The sequence below is a fragment of the Lipotes vexillifer genome, unplaced genomic scaffold (assembly GCF_000442215.2).
Source record: "Lipotes vexillifer unplaced genomic scaffold, Lipotes_vexillifer_v1.1 scaffold1329, whole genome shotgun sequence".
Taxonomy (NCBI): Eukaryota; Metazoa; Chordata; class Mammalia; order Artiodactyla; family Lipotidae; genus Lipotes; species Lipotes vexillifer.
In genome coordinates, this window is record NW_006797566.1 from 1108838 (window position 1) to 1130770 (window position 21933).

A 21933-nucleotide genomic window follows, 5' to 3' on the forward strand; every position below is an offset into this window, starting at 1 on the left:
CCTCTTTCCCTCTGGTCCATGTTTGTTATTCTCAGCCTCTTTATCTGCCTGCCACCTGCCTACTGCACTAGCTTCTTTACCTGATTTCCCTTCATATTCTCCCATTTCTATACCAGAACACAACATGCCTATTTTTCTTCATATAATAGTGGCTTTCCTTAGATGTCAGGCACTGATGTAAACTTCTTTCCAGACCTGAAGATAAGACTTTTTAAAGGACTTCCCTCCTGCCTGTCATCCCTAAAAACACTTATAGATACCCTCGATGGCTCTTTAAAAACTGCAGAAGTGACTTAGGTAATACAATACATGGTTTCATTTCTTATTTATTCCGATCCCTTCCAGTCGCAGTCTTCTGGTTCCCCATTTAAGCCAGCATTTTCCTAATATTGATACATACAGTTCGCTTTCATGTTCCATAAACCACAGAAGGCATTACATTGTGAATTTTTCCTTTGGGCTTTAAGAATTATTGCGCTTCCACCAACTGTTGTGTTTATTTGATAATTTATTTGTTTAGCTGTTTTTCTCTCACAACTATCAATATTTTTCTTCCAGCTAAAGATATTTCTATGACCAACTTGGAAGGCCTTTGGGCTGAAAGATTCAGTTACAGCAAACAACAATTCCCAAAGGTTTCCCAGATTGTGAGGGCAAATGAAAGGCCCATTCTTCCTCAGGCCGTCTGTCCTGCTCTATCTTGTCATGGAGTGGGGTGGGGGGAGGGCAGTCTGTGGTTCTGGGTGACCCTGACTAAGCCTGCAGCTCTGTGCTCTACTGGGCTCTAGCCTGTGTTATTAGTTTTGGGGTTTAGAAGTTTATCAGCATGATGACATCATATCATACTGTCCCTGATCATATATTTAACATTCCTAATACTGATTAATGGTTTAGCCTAGGTTGTTTATTTACTGATGCACTGAATCAGCAGCTATTTCATATATGTCATGGTGCAGTTCCAGTGCCTGTTCTGACCATAGCTGCATTCAGAAAGGAAGCTGCCTACCAGCCCATCTGCCTTGATTTCATGGTTTTTATCTCTAATCTTTACATCTTTGAAGGCCTTTGGCGAATGATGTGCTTCCTGGCAGGAGCAAATCGCTGCTGAAAGGAGATCTGTGCTGTCTCTGCTTTCCTTTCTGCTTCCTGAGAGCTTTAGTCGAACATCTGTGACCCTAGCCAGACTTCATCAAACCTCTTATTCAAAGTCGTCTTTGAAAGCAGCTGACATTTATTGTACACCTACTGTGTGCCAGGCACTGTGCCAGACTTTGTCTGTGTCAGCACATCTAATTCTCAACAACGCTGTGAAATTAGTAATGACCATTTTATGTATGAGGAAAGTGAGGCTCACAAGCCAGTAAGTGAAGGAGCCAGGATTCACACGTAGGTTTTTCTGACTGGGAAGCCTTTAATGGAAATAAAACCTTCTGTTTTACCCTCACATAAAATGCACCTGAACTACCATACGGCATTTGGCTGTGCTACCTTAATAATGTTGTGGAGAAAATCCTACTCATTCTGGAGCAGAGTAAAAGGCTCTAAGCCTCTTCAGGCCGCAGAGGCCAAGGCTAATGGGAATGTAATCAAGTTTCTGAAAATCATGAAGAACATGATCAATTGTCATGTTCAGTTATTAACATCTGCTATGTTCAGGTTGCTCAGTACTCAGACATAGTCCTGCCAACAATCTAAGTAAGCAGATTTGTATAGGGAAAAACTAATCATTTGGAAACAGGTTAGCACAGATCTGGTGCCAAATAAATGGTGAGGCAGTAAAATCCCCTGAAGGAGAGAACCTAGTGGGCTGTTGTGTCTGGGGGAACCCCTGAAAGACAGGGAAATTGTTGAAAGAACAGGACCTAGGTTGGCAGGGATAATTCTAGGGCAGAGGAATCTGCCTGAGTAAATACATGTGATGGTTAGGGTATACTGAGAGGACAGATATGGTTGTGATGAAGGGGTAATGTAGAGTATTTATGGGAAAGGCTGCTTTAATCCCTCATCTATTAGCTATTTGGACTTTATTTTTCCCTTAGTAGAGAGCCGCCAAAAAGGCAGGGAGAGGTGGTGGGGTGGCCATTGCCAAACAATATTTCAAGAAGATTTAGCTAACTGTGCTGTATAGATTTATTCATCAAATCTCAGAATACTAAAAGAAGTTAGTCTTGGGAAAAATGAATTAATTCCCCTAAGTAACTTCCAATTATACGCATATGTTTATGTGTGTGTGTGTGTGTATGTGCGCGTGTGTGAGAGCCATTACATGGTAGGTAAGTGACGAATTACCTCACGAGGGGTCAGGAATAGAGTAGACCAGCTCATGAATGATAAATCCAGAGTGTGCAAGGCTGTGACACTAACCTTTAATTTACTCTCATTGCCGCCCATGGTCTACCACAAAGCCTCCCCTGGTGACACCATCAGAGACAGACCACTACAGAACCTCATGACCTCCTGTTTTGCAGAAAACAAGACCAAGCAAATGTCTGAATTTTCAGAATGTGCCTCCATGTCCATCACCTCGTGTGGAAGTTTTAGAAGATCCCTCTGGCTTCTGTGGTGTGGAGAGCAGGGTGCAGTGGAGCCAGGGCCAAAGCAGGGTGATCACAGGGGAAGCTAAAATGTAGTTCAGGCAAGAGAGGATAGGAGTTTGTCCAGGGTGGTGGCAGTCGGCGTGGTTGAATTCTGGGTTTATATTTGAAAGGAGAGTTGACAGGATTTGCTGATGAATTGCACGAGAAGTCAAAGATGGCTTGACTTCCAAGTTGCTGGCCTGAGCAACTGAAGGATGCAATCACCACTTGTTGAGGTGGGAGGAGGAGTGTGTTGAACCATTTGGGTTAAAGAATGATACCCAGCTGGTAGAGAAACAGAGCAGGGTCAGGTCTCATTTTCTTTTACAGGGGAATGCGGTCCTGGAGCCAGCAGTTCCTCCAGGATTTGGGGCTGACTGCTATTTGACAAGGAAATCCTTGTGCTGGGACCTGAAGTTCCTGAGTCTCTTTTGGCCTCTTTTTCCATTTCGGCCAATTCTGTAAACCTTACCAAGAAGCCTGAGAGGAGAGGCAGCAGTGAGCCCAAAGCGGGCAGAGTCCTCTCCCTTCTGGGTCCCTGCTGGACATAGTGTTCGATGGTAAGGGCTTACTAGTGCGTGCAAAGGCTCCCAGATGCTTCACTTTACCACAAACTCGGTCATCTTGAGGGGGGAAAAAAGTCACTCAGTCTCTCTCAGTCCATGTTTTCTTTTTTTTAAGTAAACTTTTTATCTGTTTACTTTTGAATTTAAAGAAAAGGGGGATTAGATTTTCTAAACTGAAGAACTCTAAGGTTCCTTATAGCTTTGAAAGACGGGGGTACTAGAGATTGGGGTACTAAAATCTTCAGGATTTTGTTAAGTACGTGCCTTTATAAGTCCATGGTTCTGCCAAAGGAACTTGCCTATCATTTGTGAAAGGGAAGAATACCTGCCCTGCCTACTGCTACAGAGTCTTAGCAGAAATCTAGTGATATGCAGTGGGTGTGAGAGGGCTTTGAAAAGTGCTGTACAAATGCCAGGAGAGTCTTATTACTAGGATTGTGCTAGTCTTATTACTAGGAAGTTCTCTTGAAGGGGAACTTCAAGTGCTTAAAGTAGAATGGGAGGGGCTTCCTGTTGCCTAATCAATCAAAATGACCCCGAATACAAGCTTAGATTAACATACGCCTTCTAGATTAGGGCTAATCAGGGGCAGGCTGAGCAGATGCAGGGACAATCCTGGCCTGATTACTGAACCTCAGCATTTAATCATCTCTCTTCCAAGGGCAGCCGGCCGATTTAGTGCACGCTGGGTTTCCAAGCCTCTAACCCCCTCCCCCTTTCCACAGACATAAAGGCTGCTAGGTCAGAGACACTGAGTCGATTTAATCTAATCCTATGTCAGGATGGCTGTTTGTGTGAGAGAGAGAGATTCTAAAATCCCCACAATGGGATGGTAATGCACTTATTTAAGGTAGAGGTAGACTGAAACTGCATGTAGAAAATAACGGACTTGGGATTTCAAGGCATTAGAGGTTACGAAATGACCCTGTATATGGAATTTCTGCCTCCGAGAAGCTTTTTAGATATGTCGTCGCTGTCACCAGTTACTCACTCTCAAGACAGCTTTGTATGGGAGTCATTTTATCGCCCAGTTGAAGAAGTCAGATTTACTCCTTCCCTGACTGTGAGGTGAAGTACAGAAGATGAAATCTTTAAAAATGCTTTTATTTGGATGAGCTCTGAGTGTAGTTGTTTTTGTATTGCTTTCTCTGGACTAAGAGCTCCCATTCTGAAACAGTCTGATCGCCTGAAGACTCACCCACTTCAGTCATTTAGTCCCTTGGCGAGGACACCTGTGAAATCTCAGAAGGCAGATTTCATTTATGAGTGTAGAAAACATTTACTGAGCACCTGCTGATCGCTAGGGACTCAAGTATGGAGACTCCATCTCTCCCTTAAGGAATTTACAGTCTCCTTGGAGATAAGACATGCAAACAGTGATAAAGAATATGACCATTGCCTCCATGGATGCCAGTGCAAAGTGCTGTGGGCCCTTGGGAAAGAGGAGCTAAGACAGAGGAGGAGAGATTGGAGCTGACTATTGAAGGAAGAACAGAAGCCCATTCAAGGAACAAGCCAGGGACAGTCATTCCAGGCAGGAGTCAGAGTGTGTGCACACCATGGAGGTGTGTCTGGAGAGAACCTCAATCAAATAGTTCACCTGCCTGGAATGTACAGTGGGTGAGGATTCATGGATCACCAGGCTGAACTGAGCAACAGGGGCCGATGTGAAGGGTTGAAATACCTGCAAAGGGATCTGGACTTTACATCCCACAGGCCATTGGAAACCACTGAAGAATTGTAAAAGAGGGCAACAAGATCAGTTTGTGTTCAGAAGGTCATTCTGGTTATAGCAGTGTCAGCCGATTTGTATTTTTGCATTTGAACCTTTCTGCATTTTATTTTGGGGCAAATCTTCCACGATACTAAAAAGTGTTTTAACAACAGTGTTGGGCATGGACCCGCACCCTGGGTAACCCAAACACATCATAAGCCAGGGTGGAAGAGATTTAAGTCTCACAGTTCTTCAAGGTTCTCTCCACCCCATCACTAACCCAGGCCGGTTGCTCATAGTCAGGAAGGAGCTCCCCACCCATAGTATTCACTGTATTTGTAAAGTATGTAACTTGTTCCCCAAGCTTGGAGCTTTGGGAACTGAATCAAACCCAGAAGCAACAACAGTGAAATGAGACTGATCTTTGCTTCTGGTTTTGGTTGCTGTTTACTAACATGTGGGTTCTTTGGAGGTGTCCTGGTTTTGCCACAGGGCATTTTGGGTTATTTCACTAACTTTTTCTGTTTTGACCAGAAGAGAGGATGAAAGTGAAGATGATCAAGATACACTGGGGTGATGGAAGGGGGTCATTTGGTGTTCAGATACACTCAGGCCCATGCCTGGAGTCTAGACACTGGGGAGTAGAGCCCAGCTGCACGTTGGTTGAGGCCAACAATAGAGTCCCTTGGCCTGCTGCCCTTGAGGGCGTGTTGATGCTGGTGTTTGGCACACCTTGTACCTCATACTGTGGGGAATAGAACATGAACCAGAGCCAAGCCTGGCCTTGAAGGAGCCTTCAGTCTAGTGGGAAGGCCTATCTACATGCATTAACTGGGCCAAGCCAGATTATACCCCACTGTCGAGTGGTTATTGAGAACCCCAAGGAGGCTGCTATCAGTATTGACTAGGGCTGGGATAGGCTTCCAAGAGGAGGGTTTTAAAGGGGAAGGAGTGGGCGGTAAGGGAATTCTAGGTAGTGAACAACTTGAGCGAAGGCCCAGAGAAAGGAATGTGACCAATATGTTGGGGAACTGAGAATGGTCCAGGGTGATGCCCAGAGCGCAGGGAGTAAGGGAAATGAGACTGGACAAATCACAAGAGGTTCTGAATACCATACCCAACATTTGAACTTTATTATAGGCTTTGGGAACCTTTTTAACATCAGGGGGTTTGAAAATTTGAGGTTGAGGAATGACGAGTTATAGAAACATAACAAGCGGCAGGAAGGGGTGAACGGAAAGAGGAATTGATTAGAGACATGTAAGAGCCATTTGCAAAGGTCTAGATGAAAGAAATTGAACCCGACAACAGCCTTCTGAAGCCAATGCATGGCCCCTCAGCCTGCTTGAGCTGGCCTCCTCCGTCCTCCTTTTAGGTCCCAGCATCTCAAGTGTGAGAATGGTGGGCCGTGCCTTGCATTTCCATTAACACACACCAGGGTGAGCCTGGATTTCCAAAAATGTCGACAAAGCAGAACCTCAAGCCCCATTTCAGGTTGCATCATCGAATACTTATTTCTAAACTGGCAACACTTACCCCAGAAAACAATTAGATACAATTTGACATTGTAAAATAACATTTTATTTTATGTTTGATTTTTTTTTTTTGCATTAGGAAATATTCTGTTAAAACATCCCTTTTTAAAATTAATTTTTATTTTCATCAAAGTGATATATAGTTTTAAATGACAAAAAGGACTAAAAGCCTTTTTTAAAAAAATATTTGTACCCCAAGAGCAACACTTCATGCTCTTTTTTTCTGGTATGTATCTTTATTGCTCTAAACAATAGTCTTGAGTTGAGACGTTATTTGTTATCAATTTTTGATAACTCAGTTTCTATGTTTATATTGTTAGAAACATAAAATTTTATAAACGTAAAAATTGTTCACTGCCAAGACGAGTGGGTATGGTTAATCCTTGCTTTTTTTTTCTTCTACTTTTTAAGGAGTAATCACCGGTTCTACCCAATTCTGGAAGACCCCTCGAGGTACTTTATCCCACGAGCTCATGCCACTTCCCCTCTGTCCTCTCAGATGTGCTGCACAGCCCCCTTCCTGGGCCCTCCTGCTGCCCCCACACTCCCTACAGTGGATTCTCTGTCTCCTAGACCCCACGGCCACTTATTTCTTAAGTTTTCTCTCTCGTTTCTGTAGGGCACATCCTTCAGAGCTTCCAAAGAAAGTGTGCGTGGCGGGCCAATTTTTAGAGCCCGTACAAGTCTGCAGATGTGTTTATTCTGCCCCCACGCTTAAGTGACCTGGGTGTCACTTCATAGTCTGGAGAGAGAATTCTAGGCTGAAAGCATTTTCTCTCAGACATTTGAAAACATTGCTCCATCATCTTCTAGCCTCCAGGCTTGCTTTTGAGAAGTCCCACAATATTATGATTTCCAGTTCTTTGTATATGACGATTTTTTTTTTTTCTTTCTCAGATCTTTTGGGAGCTCTGCTTTGTCCCTGGTGTTCTGAAATTTTGCAAAGCTGTGTCTTAGCGTCTGGATCTTTTTTCATCTGTCCTGTTGGGCACCTAGTGGGCCTTTTCAATCTGAAACTCATACTTTTCAGTTCTTGAAATTTACTTACAATGTGTCTGATAATTTCCTACCTTCTGTTTTTTCTAGTCTCTGGAATTCTCTTTTATCAGCGATTGGACCTCTTAAGGTCTCCTACTTTCCATCTTTTAACCTTTCCTGCTCTCTAGATTTCCTTGACTTACCTTCTGATCTTTCTGTGGCATGGATTTCATCTATTTGATTTTTAAAGAATTTTTCTCTCATTTCTTTTTAATAAAGCTATCCACTTTTATGATACAAGCCTTTTCTCTCTGAAGATATTAGAGTTTGGGGGCATTCGTTTTTGTTTTTTTCTGCTCCCCACATCGTCTCTGTTCCCTCTGTGTTCCCTAAGAGTGAAACACTGAAACACTGATAGTCGGGGTGTGCAGGGCAGGGCAGAGCTGGGTGGCCTGTAGGCCTTGGGGTGGTAAATATTAGGGCCGCAAGCCAGGTTTTTCATTGTCTCCGCACCCCCCTCCCCTCACCTCCCCACCCACCAGATGTCACCGTAGGTCTTCTCTGCAGCCTCCCCGGGTCAGTTTCTCAATACGGTGGGTGAACTTCAGATGTCCTGTCAACAAAGTTCTGGGTGTTGGGGTTGGTGGGACCCACTGGTCCAGTCAGTTGAATACAAGCTGTCAGCTAACGCCTGTTTTTGGCTTCTTCCTCTCGTTCTGCAGTGGCTGAGCCTCCATGTCCTGAGCTCTCTGGGACACAGGAGTTGCAGCTTCCCCTTCTCTGATAAGTCAGAACCCCTTTACGTTTGCTTTGCATCTTCCAGAAATATGTTGACATCCCTCATTTATATCTTTTTTTTCCTCCACTATAATTTTTATTTTAGAAGGAAGAGGAATTTTATATGTGCATTTATTCTGTCTTATTTAATTGGAAATCTTTTTTTTAATATGTTATATAAAATTATCAACTTTCCTTTCTTAGGGAGGACTGCCCTTTTCTGAAATTATTTGCTTCCTCCTTTCTTTCTGTTAAACCCTCCTTTCTAAAATAATAGTGATATTAGGAGGTAGTTGGAGGTCTTTTTTTTTTTAAGTTGACCCCAGAACATATTTAAAAATTTTACTGGTCTATGAAATCTAATATCAGAAAACTAATTACCTAGGCTTTTTTTTTTTTTCTTTCTTTCTTTTTTAAATAAGCTGACTCTGAGGAGAGGGATAATGGCCAGAAGACAGGAAAGGATTGAGGGAGAAGTTTTTTCAAGCTGAGAGAAACTTGAGCATATAGGCAGCCAGAGGGCTGAAGAAGTCAGTGTAGCAGAAAATCAGAGAAAATTAATGGTGGCCTTTCCTGGAGAAGAAGGCCGTCAGAAGAGATGGACTTGTTGAGAGGAGAATTCACACCTGATGGGCCTGTGTATATGCTTCCTAAAGTTGAAGGTAGGCCGGCAGGCAGGGTCTTCTCTTGGCAAGTTGGGGAGGCCCTGTTCTGAGGCATGTTTCTACAATTTCTCCAAATTTTCTTTCCTGATATTCTGTTTTAAAGAATTAAAATGGGGTGAGAAAAGGGTTGTATTTGTGCCTGGACAGTGGGTGTGCAATTACCTGAGGCTGCAGACAGTGATACTGTGAGGGCTGGAGCTCATTGCCCTGTCCAGCCAGCATCTGGGAAGCTGCACCCATTCCCCACCAACGGTCTCCCCTTGTCTCCCCAGGACTGGTCCAGATCCCTGTGAGCATGTACCAGACTGTGGTAACCAGCCTCGCCCAGGGCAATGGGCCGGTGCAGGTGGCCATGGCCCCTGTGACCACCAGGATATCGGACAGCGCAGTCACCATGGACGGCCAGGCTGTGGAGGTGGTGACGTTGGAACAGTGACATGCAGCCATATCATGGCATCGTTTTCTAGTCTACTTCAGAATTTTTTACACGTTTGCAGAGGTGCAATCAAATGGAATTAAGTCTCTCGACTTTGGAAGAAAAGTTTTGTTAACCTTTTTTTTAAAAAGGAAGAAAGGCAGCGGATTTTGGAATTGCATTTTTTTAAAGCACCACTCTTGATTTTCTGGGATTGGTGGAACAAGATACTGCGTTGTCAATTTCACTGTCCCCCCCCCAAAAAGCCAAATTGTGGCAAGGACTTCTTTCTGCGAAAACGTGTGTATAGTTCTGTGTGTGTATGTGTGAGTGTGAATATATGTATATGTGTACATATGGATATACACATTTACATATATATATAAAGTATATATATGTGTGTGTGTATGTATATGTGTGTATTATGTATACGTGTGTGTCTGTGTATGTGTATGTATATATATATATATGTATGTGTGTATATATATATATATATATATATATATATGTATGTATGTATGTATATGTTTGTATGTATGAAACCCGCATGGAATTATCTGTATGAGATCAAGGTGAGCTGTGGAAAAAATAATTCACCCAGTTTAGTGGGTGTTGGGTACGTGGCCAGACACAGCCACCGGCTTTTGTTCATACCAGGGTCATGCGTTGAGCTACTGACAAACTCAGGCAGAGGTGACCATGTCCTTCACCAAAGCTGCCTCCCAGTGGCCACCCGGAACTCTCCCTGCTGGACTTGGCTGAGGAAGGATGTTCCGGAATGGGGTGAGGTCCAGAAATTGTGCTTGCAGGGTCCAGGGCCTCGTGGTCTGGCAGCTGGGACGCTCCTCGGGCTGGCCCAGGTGCTGACCTTGCCACGGGCAAGTGAATGTCCTTAAAACTCCCAGGCAGGGATGAGAGGGTTTTCCTCAGCCTCCCATCTCCTCCCCTCCCGAGGAAACCTTCTTGATCTCATGACTATTAACGTGTCGCTTTGGTTTTAAGGTCAGTCCTGAACTGGTCGTGTATATGAATTGAAGGTAACAGAAGTATTAAGGGTTTGAGGAGTGCGTGCGTGTTAAGTGTGCTTGTGAGTGTGTGCGTGGTGGGGAGAGAATGGGGTGGTGGGAGGGGTTGGAAGGGGAAAGGAAGGAGGGAGAGAAAAATCTTCAAAGACCAGGTTACACCAATGGGAGCAATTTTTTCCTTTCCTGTAACTTTCTGTAGCTTAACAGAGGAGACTGAAACTGACGGGGGCACCTGGCGCGTGGAAGGTTGGCCATCACGCTGGGGGACGTGAGAGAGAGAGGGCTGAGGGTGCTTCCTGCACTCCTGGATCAGGCCCTGTTTCAGAAGGAACGCTGCAGTTTTCCCAGGTGCATCCTGCTGGGCCTGGGCCCCGCACAGCTTCCTTCTCACAGGTGTTGATTGGTCTGTGGGTGTTCTTGTAACTAAATTCTGTGATTTCTCAGCTGCAAAAGCCCCAAGTCTCCAGCGGCTGAATTCACCTGACTTTTTGACAGGCCAAATCTCTGCTCCTTGAGTACAGGGACAACTCTTCCTCCCTCCTCCCGGGCCCCCCATGGGTGATAGTGTATTTAATGTGTTTTTTTTTTTCTTTTAATGCGACATTAAAAGATTCTTCACATCTTGCTCAGCCTTTGAGAAAAGTTTCAGATTCTTGTATTTGCTTGTTTTATATAAAACTATCCAATGTTCTTTGTATGTTTTTTTCTGTACGTAATGGGGGGAGGGAGGGGAAATTTACATAAAACAGTCCTAGTTCCACAATTTGCTATTTTTTTAATTATTATTTTTTATCATCGTTGTGAAACTGTCCAGGGGCTTTAAAGTCCGTGTTCCTTTGTGGTGAAATAACCTCCTGATAGTTTGAGAAATTGCCAAGAAGAAGAAGCAAAGCAAGACCCCAGTAGAGAGCATGGATTCTGTGTCGTTTTCCATTCTGTCTATTACTGCCTCATTCAATAAATAGTTAACAAAGTGGCAACAGGAAGTGGAACTGTTCATCTCTGTAGGAACACTTAGCCTCTTAGGAGTTCTCTTTGGGGGAGGCTTGTTCTGCTTTGTAAAAGGAAAAGGTGCTTTTACTCAAGCGCAGTGATCTTTGAACTGTGCTCCTTGGCGCTGTGGAGCCCTGTAAGGGGAGTGCTAGGGTGGGGCTGGGGCCTCCTGTCCGTCCCCCATCACCAGAGCAGCTCTGTTGACTCAGTTTTGTACAATGCTGTCCTGGGGGATTGGGGGGATCTACTTTGAAAACCTCTATTCCGGAGTCCCCTTTCTAGGGGTTAATTGCATCCCACATTAAACATCAGGGTGGGTGGTGGTGCCCGTCCGTCTGTGTCCTCCCCACGTGAGTGCTGTTCACTGCTGCGGTGGCTTGTTCTTGAAGCAGGAGCCCCAGGCCATTAACTGTTTCTTTAGGCCCTCACTCCCTGGGCTCGCGCACAGCTCGCTACTTTAATGTGGCAGCTGCCCTACTTGCGCCCGCGCCTGCCGCCACAGCCCCAGCTTCAGGCCCTTCCAAGCCCCTTGAGTCTGCCCCTCCGCGTTGTGCCCCTTGTGCCCACTGCGAGCCTCAGCCTGGAGTGACGCGCTCCTTGCCGCCTCCGCCACCCCTTTCTTTCCTTTTGTCCTTGGATGTTTGGGTCGGTTTCCTGGTGATAATGAAATGATTAGAACAGTTGCATGTGAAGGCCAGAAATGTTTTCCTTGCTGACTGACGGTGGCTCGATAAAGCCAGTGCCACCTTTTTCCCTCTCTTCTTGAACAAATGGCACGTCGTCACCTGTTGTCACCAGAGAGGGTGGACCAGAGGAAGGATTGATGGCAGCCAGATGAACCAAACATCACTGCCGTTGGCCACCCGGGGAACAGCTGGGTTGTCTAGAGTACCTCTGTGGGGATGACCTCTCTCCAGAGGCATAGTACATTCTGTTTGCCTGGCACTACCCAGATGCTGCCTTTTCAGCAAGCATAATGTATCGAAACTTTCTTTGGTGGGGCAGGTGGAGACCTTTGCTTCCATTATTGCCCAAACCACCAGCAGGAGCTGCGAACTCAGCTGCCTACAGGGACCAGGCAAGGTGGAATCGATGCGTAAAGTGGAAGCCATTCAGTGGTGAGAGGAGGAGGAGTGATGGAGAGGACAGAGTGGAGAGCATCTGTCTAAAGGGAGCAGCCCCTCCTGAGTGCTAGCAGATCGTCTCCAAGCGGGAGGAACATGGGCCCTGAAGCCCCATCTTTTAAATTTTCCAGAGAAACTGGGCAGTCCAGGTTTGTGTATGAATCTCCTGATTTCAACAACAAATCAAAACTCCTTTACATACTCTGCAGGCAAAACAAAACCCACCTGTAGACCAGCTCTGGCCTGTAGGCCAGTTTTGTTTAACTTGGTGAATGCCTACCACTGCCAGGTGAATAAATCATGGCAGTTGCCTGAGAAACAGGAGGAGATGAGATATTCGTGTGAACAGATCTCGGCAGCCCGGTGTGATAAGGTGCCGTCTGGATAGAGTGCTGTGGCAGGATGAGTTATATTATCTCATTTTATCTCCTTAAGGGTCCTCTGCATTAAGTAGTTTATCATCCAGGCTGCAGACAAGAGTCTGGTGCTCAGCGAAACCAAGATACTGGGCTAGCAATTCTTGGCTCTAAATCCTGCATTTGAGAAGCTCTATTGACGATGCTGGTGACCACTGGAGTCTTCCAAACTCAGATGAGTGAGCCGAGGAGAACCAGAAGGGCAGGGAAGAGAGAAGGGACTGTTCGCTCTGTAAGAAGAGCTCAGGCTGCCAATGTGCGCCGGCCTGACTCAGACCCAAGCAAGGCTCATCTCCAGCCACTTCTCAGGTGGAAGAGGGCCTGCTCCTGCATTCGCCTTCCTCCCTACCTGCTGCCATTCCTCTCCCCTCCTCTATCATGCCCCCAAAGCCTTAGCTATGGATGGAGTAGGCCCGTGGTGGCTCCCTTTGGTGTCGGCACCAAAACCAATCAGGGGAAACTTCAAAGCTTATTTGGAGCGGAGGCTACGTGGGGTGAGGAAGACAAGCCCACATTTCCTCTCTCACCTCCATCAGTGGGCTATGGGCTGTCCAGGTCATCAGCCCAAGCCAGCCTGTGGCCTCAGCACAGCTCATGCTCAGATGCCAGAGTCAGGGGCACCTGTCAGTGCATTCCCACCTGGCCTCTGCTGTTTGCTCCAGGTTGGCAGCTCTTGGAGAAGATCCACTCAGGACAGTGGAGGCAGCACAGAGGAAGGAGGTGCACAGAGCAGGGAGATATGGCGTAAGGACTGGACCCTGAAATAGCTGGAGAACGTAGGCTTTTCTCCACCTGCTGTTCAGCTCCTGGTGCCACTGAGCCCCTGAATGAGCCCCCAACCCACTCTGAATTTGAGTTTCTCCCTCCTGAAACCGCTGACCTGTTAGCAAATATTTGTTGAGTACTGGAGTGTATTTCTGCAGAGTTGGGAGGGGAAAGGCAAAGGAACAGGGATAATATTCATCTGCAGAGGGGGGGAATGAGGATCCCCCGAGAACCAGGGCCTTACCCAGCGCCAACTTATAAGGCAAAGACAGGCCTGTGCCCCCAGCCCTGTTCAGAGGCGTTCCTAGCTTTAGTTTATGAGAACTATGGCTTATCTGCAATTAAGAGTGTTTATATGGTAGCAATAATAGTTAACACTTATACAGCCCTTACAGTGTGCCTTGTTCTAAGAGATTTGCCTATATATTAACTTACTAGTTTTTTCAAAGTACTGTTATTGTCACTACTTTACAGATGAGCAAACTGAACCACAGAGAAGTTAAGAGGTAGCTTATTTAATATTTGGGGAAGAAAGCTAGGAAGAGTCCCCCAAATTTAATGCACTTGTAAATAAAATTGTTGGTGTAACTTAAATTAACTGGGTCTCAACTCAAATGTCTTCTGAACTTACCCTTTAAGAAACTAATAGTTACAATTACCAGTTACTAAATGGCTGCTCTGCATAGGACACTATGCAAAATGCTTTACACCTTTATTTCTAATCCTTTCCACAACCTCCGATGGAGGTTAGATTCCATTTTATAGGTGTGGGAGCTGAGACTCGGCAACTTCCCAAGGTAAATGCAGCACTAGTCAATGGAGGACTCTGGGGTCAGACTCTGATGTGTCTGCCTTTAGAAGCTTTGCCCTTTGTGCCAACCACTCGGGGCAGGTGACAGAAAACGGGCTGCACATCCGGATTCTCTTTTTTTTTTTTTAATATTTATTTATTTGGTCTTAGTTGCGGCAGGTGGGCTCCTTAGTCGTGGCATGTGAACTCTTACAGCATGCATGTGAGATCTAGTTCCCTAACCAGGGATCGATCCCGGGCCCCCTGCATTGGAAGCGCAGAGTCTCAACCAACCACTACGCCACCAGGGAAGTCCCTGGATTCTCATTTTTAAAGTAACCTCTAGCTGAGTCCTGAGCTCAGTGCACGTGCAACCTCTCCCAGTGGTCCGTGTTTTCTGAGCAGGTCGTAAGGGACAGGATGTGGTCCTTGCCCAGGGCTTGCCACACCTAGAGCAGCCTCCCAGTGGCTGGGCCTTTTCGTCACATGCATGCACACACGCAAACACACACAGGAACTTGTATACGGCAGGCGCCCAGTACATCCCATCGAATGAGAGACCTTAGTTTCTCAGTGATTCCTTAATCAGAAAATCCACGAAACCCAAAACATCCATTCCCACACATCCTCATTACTCAAAATATTCCTGCAAAAATCCAATGTTAAGTGTTTTAACACTGTTTGATGTAAAATAATGTTGATTTTATTCCTAAGAAAAACTGGCCCTGTGAGATTGTCCCAAGGGTGAAAGGCAGTGAAGTTGCTGGTGCTTGAACACATTCTTGGGCATGAGCAGTCACATTACGCTTTTTTCTTTTTTTTTTTTAAGCATTGTCTCAATATGATTCTAGCACGAAGCCCACTCTTGGAAAGGTATGGCTCTCATTAACAACTTTTTTTTTTAATGTTTATTTATTTGGCTGAGCTGGGTCTTAGTTGGCGCTCGGGATCTTCGTTTTGGCATGTGGGATCTTTAGTTGCAGCATGCGAGATCTAATTCCCTGACCAGGGATCGAACCCGGGCCCCCAGTCTTGACCGCCGGACCACCAGGGAAGTCCCCAGAACTTTTTCTTTTTTAAATCCTGCTGGGATTTTTTTTATTTTTTGGCGGTGTCGGGTCTTAGTTGCAGGATCTTCCTTGCGGCATGCGAGATCTTTCGTCGCGGTGCACAGGCTCTTACTTGGTGGCACACGGGCTTAGTTGCTCCATGGCATATGGGATCTTAGTTCCCTGCCCAAGGATTGAACCCACATCCCCTGCATTGGAAGGCGAATCCTTAACTGCTGGACCACCAGGGAAGTCCCCCCTAGAACTATTTTTATAGAGAGCAGGGTTTTTTTAATTCACAAGAGAAAAGTTAAGGGAGACTAATCACACAATAGGATTCTTTATACTGGCCCACAGTTGTCATCTATACAAAACATTGGTTAAACTCCGTGGACAGTGGATGTTTCTGGGGACCCTATCACCAACAAAAAGTGGAGTCCCTGCTTCTCCCAATGAAGAAGCTGAGCCTAGTGTCACTCCTGTTCCACAGATGAGCCACGTGAGCTGGGTTGGTCCAGGTGGAGTATCCTGGCTGTGAGTCCTGACCTCAGTGTGCTGTCCATGCCCTGGCACTGCCCTGCCCGCCTGCGCAGACGGAATGAGATGATGCCGGAAAGCTCCAGGTGCCCACTAGTGATCAAAACCTTTCCGGTTGTGAACAGCAGAAATCCCAGAGGTGCCTGACAAAGACAGACCAGTGTCCTCAGAGCCCAAGTTCGCAGCCCGCAACAGGGAGCTGCGGTCTCAGGGAGGAGGGCACAGCTGCTTGGCCGACTGAGGTCACGGGTCTGTCTCCGGGCTAATCAGGGATGGGGCGGAGTACCCAAACCCGGCTGGGGGGAATGGGCGGCGGGGGCCTATCCCACAGGTAGAGAAGCCCCCGTAGGGGCTGAAATATGGGTCCACCGAATGGGAGTTGCCGTCATTTCCCCTGAAGTTGCAGCAACCAGGGAACAGTGAAGCTGGGGTCATAACAGCTTTCCCACTGCCCCTCATTGCCTCTACCAAAGATCCTCCTGAGTCTGAATGTCTTGAGTCCGAAAATTAGGGATCATTGGGTAACTGTGTGCCCATCTCCCCACTCCCGCTATCCCCAATAACCTCGAGGTTTTTAAAAACAGCTTTAATGATATGTAATTGACATACTATTAAGTGCATCCGCTTTAAAGTGCACAAGTCAAGGGTCTTCAGTGTCTTTACAATATTGTGCAACCATCGCTACAATGAAATTTCAGAACGTTATTGTCATCCCCAAAGGAAAGAGGTTCTTTTAAACACTTTTCTCCAAAAATAATTTGAAGCAGTTTACATGAAGGATGTATGCAGTGAAGTAAGAAAAAAGAATAAATCAAGACCAAATAAAAGGAGGCCACACATTTGCCAACTGTGGCGTCAGCATAGTGATATGCTGAAATCACCAATCACGAGAGCCACCGGGGCTTACTAAGAGGCACAAACAGCCCTGTCGCCTCCAGCTGCCACCCCAGCTGGTCCCTCCCCTGCAGGTAACTGGAGAGGAGCTACTGGGGTCCTTGGTCTTGAGGAAAGTGCTTATAGCTAACAGGAGCTCTGCCTTTCCTTTCCCCGTCCTGCCTGCCTGCCCACCACACTCCACCCCCCCCCCCATCCTGGAGGATCTGGACCACACCCCACCCCAAACACTGCAGGTCCTGCCTTCCCTCCAAGCATGGAAGAGGGTGAAGCTGAACTCAGGATTGAGACTGAAGCTTCAAATGGTCTGGACTTAATGATGGACCGTATTTACAGAATTATGGAATTCGCTCAAAACCTCATTAAGGAACTAGAAGGGAGAGTCAACAGAACATCGTAAAGGCAATGACTGCAGAAAGTAAAACCGCTTTGTATTTAAACCCACCAAGGCAAGATGCCTTTGGTTTCATAAAGAGAAGACACCTCAGACTTGCGGGTCCATCCGTGGCAACGAAGGGCTCTATTTCCACACAAGGGGCGCCTCTGCCTGCATCTCACCTCCCCTGATAATCTCCACAGGAAGCTGTCCTTGTTCTGGTCCTGAAGACTTCCAGCCTCCATCCTGCCCGCATGCCGCCTTCTCAGGAGAGCTGAGGAGGGAGAAGGTAGGGACCTCCAGGGCATGGCAGGGCAGATAACATTGGTGGGCAGGGGAGCACACACATAAGACCCTCCAGAAACGTCTCTGTTAATGGTGCTGGGCAGGGGGCCCAGACTGGGAAGAGGGAGCCTTCATTGCCACCTCCATCACCCTCCCCAAGCTGCCTCCTCTTCTGGCCGGCCTCTCACCCTGAGAAACCCCAGTGGAGCCAGTGCAGGGGGAGACCTTCATTCCCAGAAGGTTCAAGTCAGGCTTCGGCCAACACTTACAGCAGAGCTTTGAGAATCCTTGTATGGGACCGAGCCACCATCAAAACCGCATAGCCCACCAGCCCTACCACTGCAGCAATTGACTTTCCAGTATCTGGTGTTTGAGAAGAGATACAGCCACCATGAATGCAAAACTCTCAATCAGTTTGTAGTTTGTTCATCACAACAGCACTTACACACATTTAAAAAGCTGTGTGTGAGCTGACTAATGCCTAGATTGTGGCTGGGAAGTTTAAGGAGGTGCAAGAGGCCCCCCTCCCACCTTGGCTGAGAAACCAGCCTAAGCCTGAACTGACACTTGGAACAGGGACATCTGGTCCAGCCCCCCTCTAAGGCTACCATCCCCTGCAGCTCCCCAGCACCTTGGCTGGAACATCTCCAGAGATGGGGACTTAACCCGTCTTAAGTCACAGCCCGACACACCAGTCAGGAAGTTCTGTGAGACAAACAGAATCTGCTTCTCTGTAAAGTCTACCCATTGCTTCTGGGGCCACAGAGAACTGTGAAGGTCTCCATGCCTTCAAATACTTGAAAACAGCCTTCACATTCCCACCCAAACCTTTTCATAGCTAAAATCTCCAGTTCCAACATTTCCTAGAGATTGGTGAGCTGTTTCTAATTATAAAGTGGACTAGATTTCCTGAAGGACCCTCCCAGGGAAAACCAAACAAGCTGCATTAAAAAAAATTTTTTTTAATACCTCTTTAAATGTATCAACGAGCTAGCCCTAAAGTAATCAGTCTGCAGATGGGAACCTGGGTCCCCGGACTGTCACTTGTCCAGATCTCTGATGCAGATGCTCTGAAGACTGCACCAGCCCCTGACCAAGGCACAGATATGGTCTTTTCACACACCCTATCCCCTCCCCACCCCACCACGCCCGCGCGACCTGCTGCTGTCCCTCCTTCAGTGCCGCCCCAGATGAATGTGTAGTTAACCAGAGTCGTCAGTGCTTTCTTCCACCTTCATTTCAGCAGTCTGGTCTCCACTCTTGCCCTTGTACAACTGATTTTTCTTCTAATTGAAACATAGGGTTTCACACTTTTTATTCTCAGATGCCAACTTGGTGCTTCTAATCTATCACTCCGTACTGGCGTTTCTCAACCTCTCTTGACATTTTGAGCCCATCATTCTCTGTCGTGAGAAGCTATACCGTGCATTGTAGGGTGTTGAACAGCATCCCTGGCCTCCACCCACTAGATGCTGGTAGCAACCAGCACTCCAGTCGTGACAATCGAGTCTCCAGATATTGCCAAGTGTCCCCCAGAGGGGCAAAAATTGTCCCCGTGAGGCCACTTGTTCTGTACTGTCCTGGTTGTGAAAACTACATGCTCTGACTGTAGCCTGTGGCCAGTGACTGTGCTGAGAACAGGATCACGTCCTCCAGGCTGAGCAGACTCTGAGGGGTGAGTCCAGGGCTCCTCAGCCTTATCCCCCACTACTCCTTTTTGACTCTTCCGGCATCTCTTGGCTATGCTTTGTCCCCCTGGAGCCCACTGCTGCCCGCTTCTCTCTCCATGTGATCCTCGCCTCTAAGGCTCAGTCTAGGTGCTGCGTTTACTCAAAGCCCTGCCTTGGGGGCCATTCCTTCCTCTGGGCCCAGTGCCTCCTACCATCTCCAGCATACGGACCTGCCCTCCATCTACATGGCTGTTACGGTACCTGTCCTACCACCCCAGTTGAGCTGTATGTGGCAGGACAGGCCCCGTCTACACCCTCCAGCCACGAGCCCAGCCCTTTGCCGTTAAGGTCCAACAGGAATATCAGTTGGCTCACTGGAGCACCTCCCTTCGACCTAAGGGGGCTGATGGGCTACCTGTGCCATGAGTGTCCCTTCCAATTGTGGGGAACTGGGGCTCTGGGGTGACCAGGATCCTGGAGGTGCCCAAGGTCATGCAGAGTGTGGAAGCTATAATTCAATGCCCTGTCATTCCAGGGCCTCCCTGTCACATGCCTTGTTACACACCTTGCCGGCCCTGGGCATAAAAGTATGAGTGAGACTCGGCCTGGGAAGTGGATCTACTAGCAGATGCTTTCAGTGAGGCGGCTAGGACTGGGGAAGAGGTGTGTCCCGGGCATTTGGGTCACTGCCAGACCATAGATTTAGATTCAAGGACACCGACAAAGGTGAGGGGCGGGGCAAGACCCCCAGGTGGACTCCCCTCCTAGCTGAGCGCGAAGGGAAACCAGGAGCAGCGACAAGGTGGCAGGCCAGGTCACAGGGGGCCGGCCTCGTAAACCAGGTAAGGCGCTTGGGTTTATCCTGGGGTGGGGGGAGGGGCAGGGTGCGATGGTCAGATTAGCGCCGAGGACGGTCTGGGGAACAGGCTGGGAGGCAGCAGTGGTGACAGTGCCCGGGTGCCCAGGTCCCCTCCATCAGCCCTGGCTATTTCCATCGCCCCGGCAACCATGGCTCCCAGGGGAGGGCAGGACCCTGCAGCGGTTAAAGGGGCCACAGCCCACGGCAGCTCCTTCTAGGCATGCAAAGCAGCATTGGTTCGCAGCCTTGGGAGGCAGGTGGCCAGGGGTGGGCTTCCCTGCCCCTCACTGAGGTCAAGGCGCTTCATCCATCCCGATCCTGGCTGGCCCATTGAGTGTGAGGATTAATTGAAATCACGAAAATACACATAATAAGCTGCTCAAAGATGGGTAGCTTTCACCTTGACTAAATCTGCCCAAAGCCCCCCACCCCCCGATTTCCTCAACTCCCCACCAAGGCCCCAGAATAATCCCATTCCTGTCTGCCCTTCCAGGCCTCAAAATTCCCTGGAGCAGGAAAGAGGCCCAGAGTGCTGGATGTGGACGCCCTGACCTCCTGCTCTGCCCACCTCCTTGGCTTTGATGATAATTTATTCTCATCAGGCCGTTAGCCCAGTGCTTGCCCTGGAGCGCCACACAGGGCCTGTGCCCAGCAGACCACGGGCTGCCCCTTGAGGGTGCCTGCGGTGTTACTACAGCTCACCCTCGCCTCGCCGCTCACAGGCTTAGGAACAGAGTCCTTTAAGGCAGGAGACCCATGTTCCCGCACTCGCCTTCCCAGGGGGTCTGTTTCTGGTTACTCTTCTCGCCCCAGTCCAACCTCACCGCCTCCACTCATCCAGACCACCGTCTCCCCCTCAGATCAACACGCAGATCAGCGCCCTCACCAGGGACCCGTGCCCATCTCGTCCCTCCATTCAACCTCCACCTACTACAAGTGATCTTGCCAAATCACACACCTGATCACATCCCTCCTCTCTGCCTTCCATGGCTCCCACTGCCCTCGGGTTCAAGGACAAACAGCCTCCAAGGCCTTCAACAATGGCCTGCCTTCCAGCCTGGCGTGGTCCCCAAGGAAACCTGCACTTTCTCCAATGGCTCCTTTCCTCCTCCTCTCCCTCATCCCAGTTCCATGTCCCTCATCCTCCAGGGCTCCCACATCCCGGCAAGTGCCCCTCACACCCTTCACACTGCCTGTTCCAGCTGTACACTGTGGTATGCAGTGAGTGCTTAATAAACGTGTGGCACAAGGAACAAACCCACGACCTCCCCATGCCTGGCCATAATTTATCAGGTTTTTAAACTCCTGTGAAAGGACAGTCCCCTTCTCGTTCTTAAGAGCTATAGGCTCAGATGCCCTCTTCTGGGGGACACACGCTCAACAGCCGCCTCCTCCCTCAGATTTCCTCACTCGGCCCATCTCTTCCTGAAAGGCTGCAGCTGCATGGACCAGGGCAAGCCTAGAGCGGGCTGCCTGGCGATGCCCACCATCAGCCCCAGTGTTTGGAACCTCTGACAACCCTCTGAGGGTAGGTGAGGGGGAAAGACAGCTAGAGCTGCAGGGGACGGGGTCTTCCCAGAAATGGAAGGCTCGTCAGGCCTGGGGCTGGGGAACAGGGGGACAGGGCTTTGCCTTTGTATGGCTCCCCGTGAGTCAGAAGAGGCAGGCGCGCGCACACACACGCTTGGAGCTCTAGTCCAGCTGCCCCTGAGCCTTCTGTGGGCACAGAAGGTTCCCCAACAGCCACGCCTCACCCCACTCTCCCACCTATCCTGACCCAAGCCAGGTCCTTGACCCCATGGTCTGTCTCAAGGAGCTCCTGCTGCAACCAGGCTCTGGGAAGGCAGGTGCAGGCTTTGTTACCAGACTCTGAGGCATCAGCAGCCCATCCACCCAGCGCAGAGCTGCAGCTGGAGGCAGCGGT

General features: G+C 48.1%; 1 protein-coding gene across 1 annotated transcript in view; it reads left to right on the top strand.

Annotated features, from left to right (window-relative positions):
* Positions 1–9247, top strand: part of NRF1 (nuclear respiratory factor 1) — an 89545-nt gene extending 80298 nt beyond the window's left edge. The window contains exon 11 of the mRNA XM_007469707.1: positions 9084–9247. Coding sequence (XP_007469769.1) covers positions 9084–9247 — 164 coding nt within the window. The remainder of the gene's footprint in view (positions 1–9083) is intronic.
* The last annotated feature ends 12686 nt before the right edge of the window (positions 9248–21933 follow it).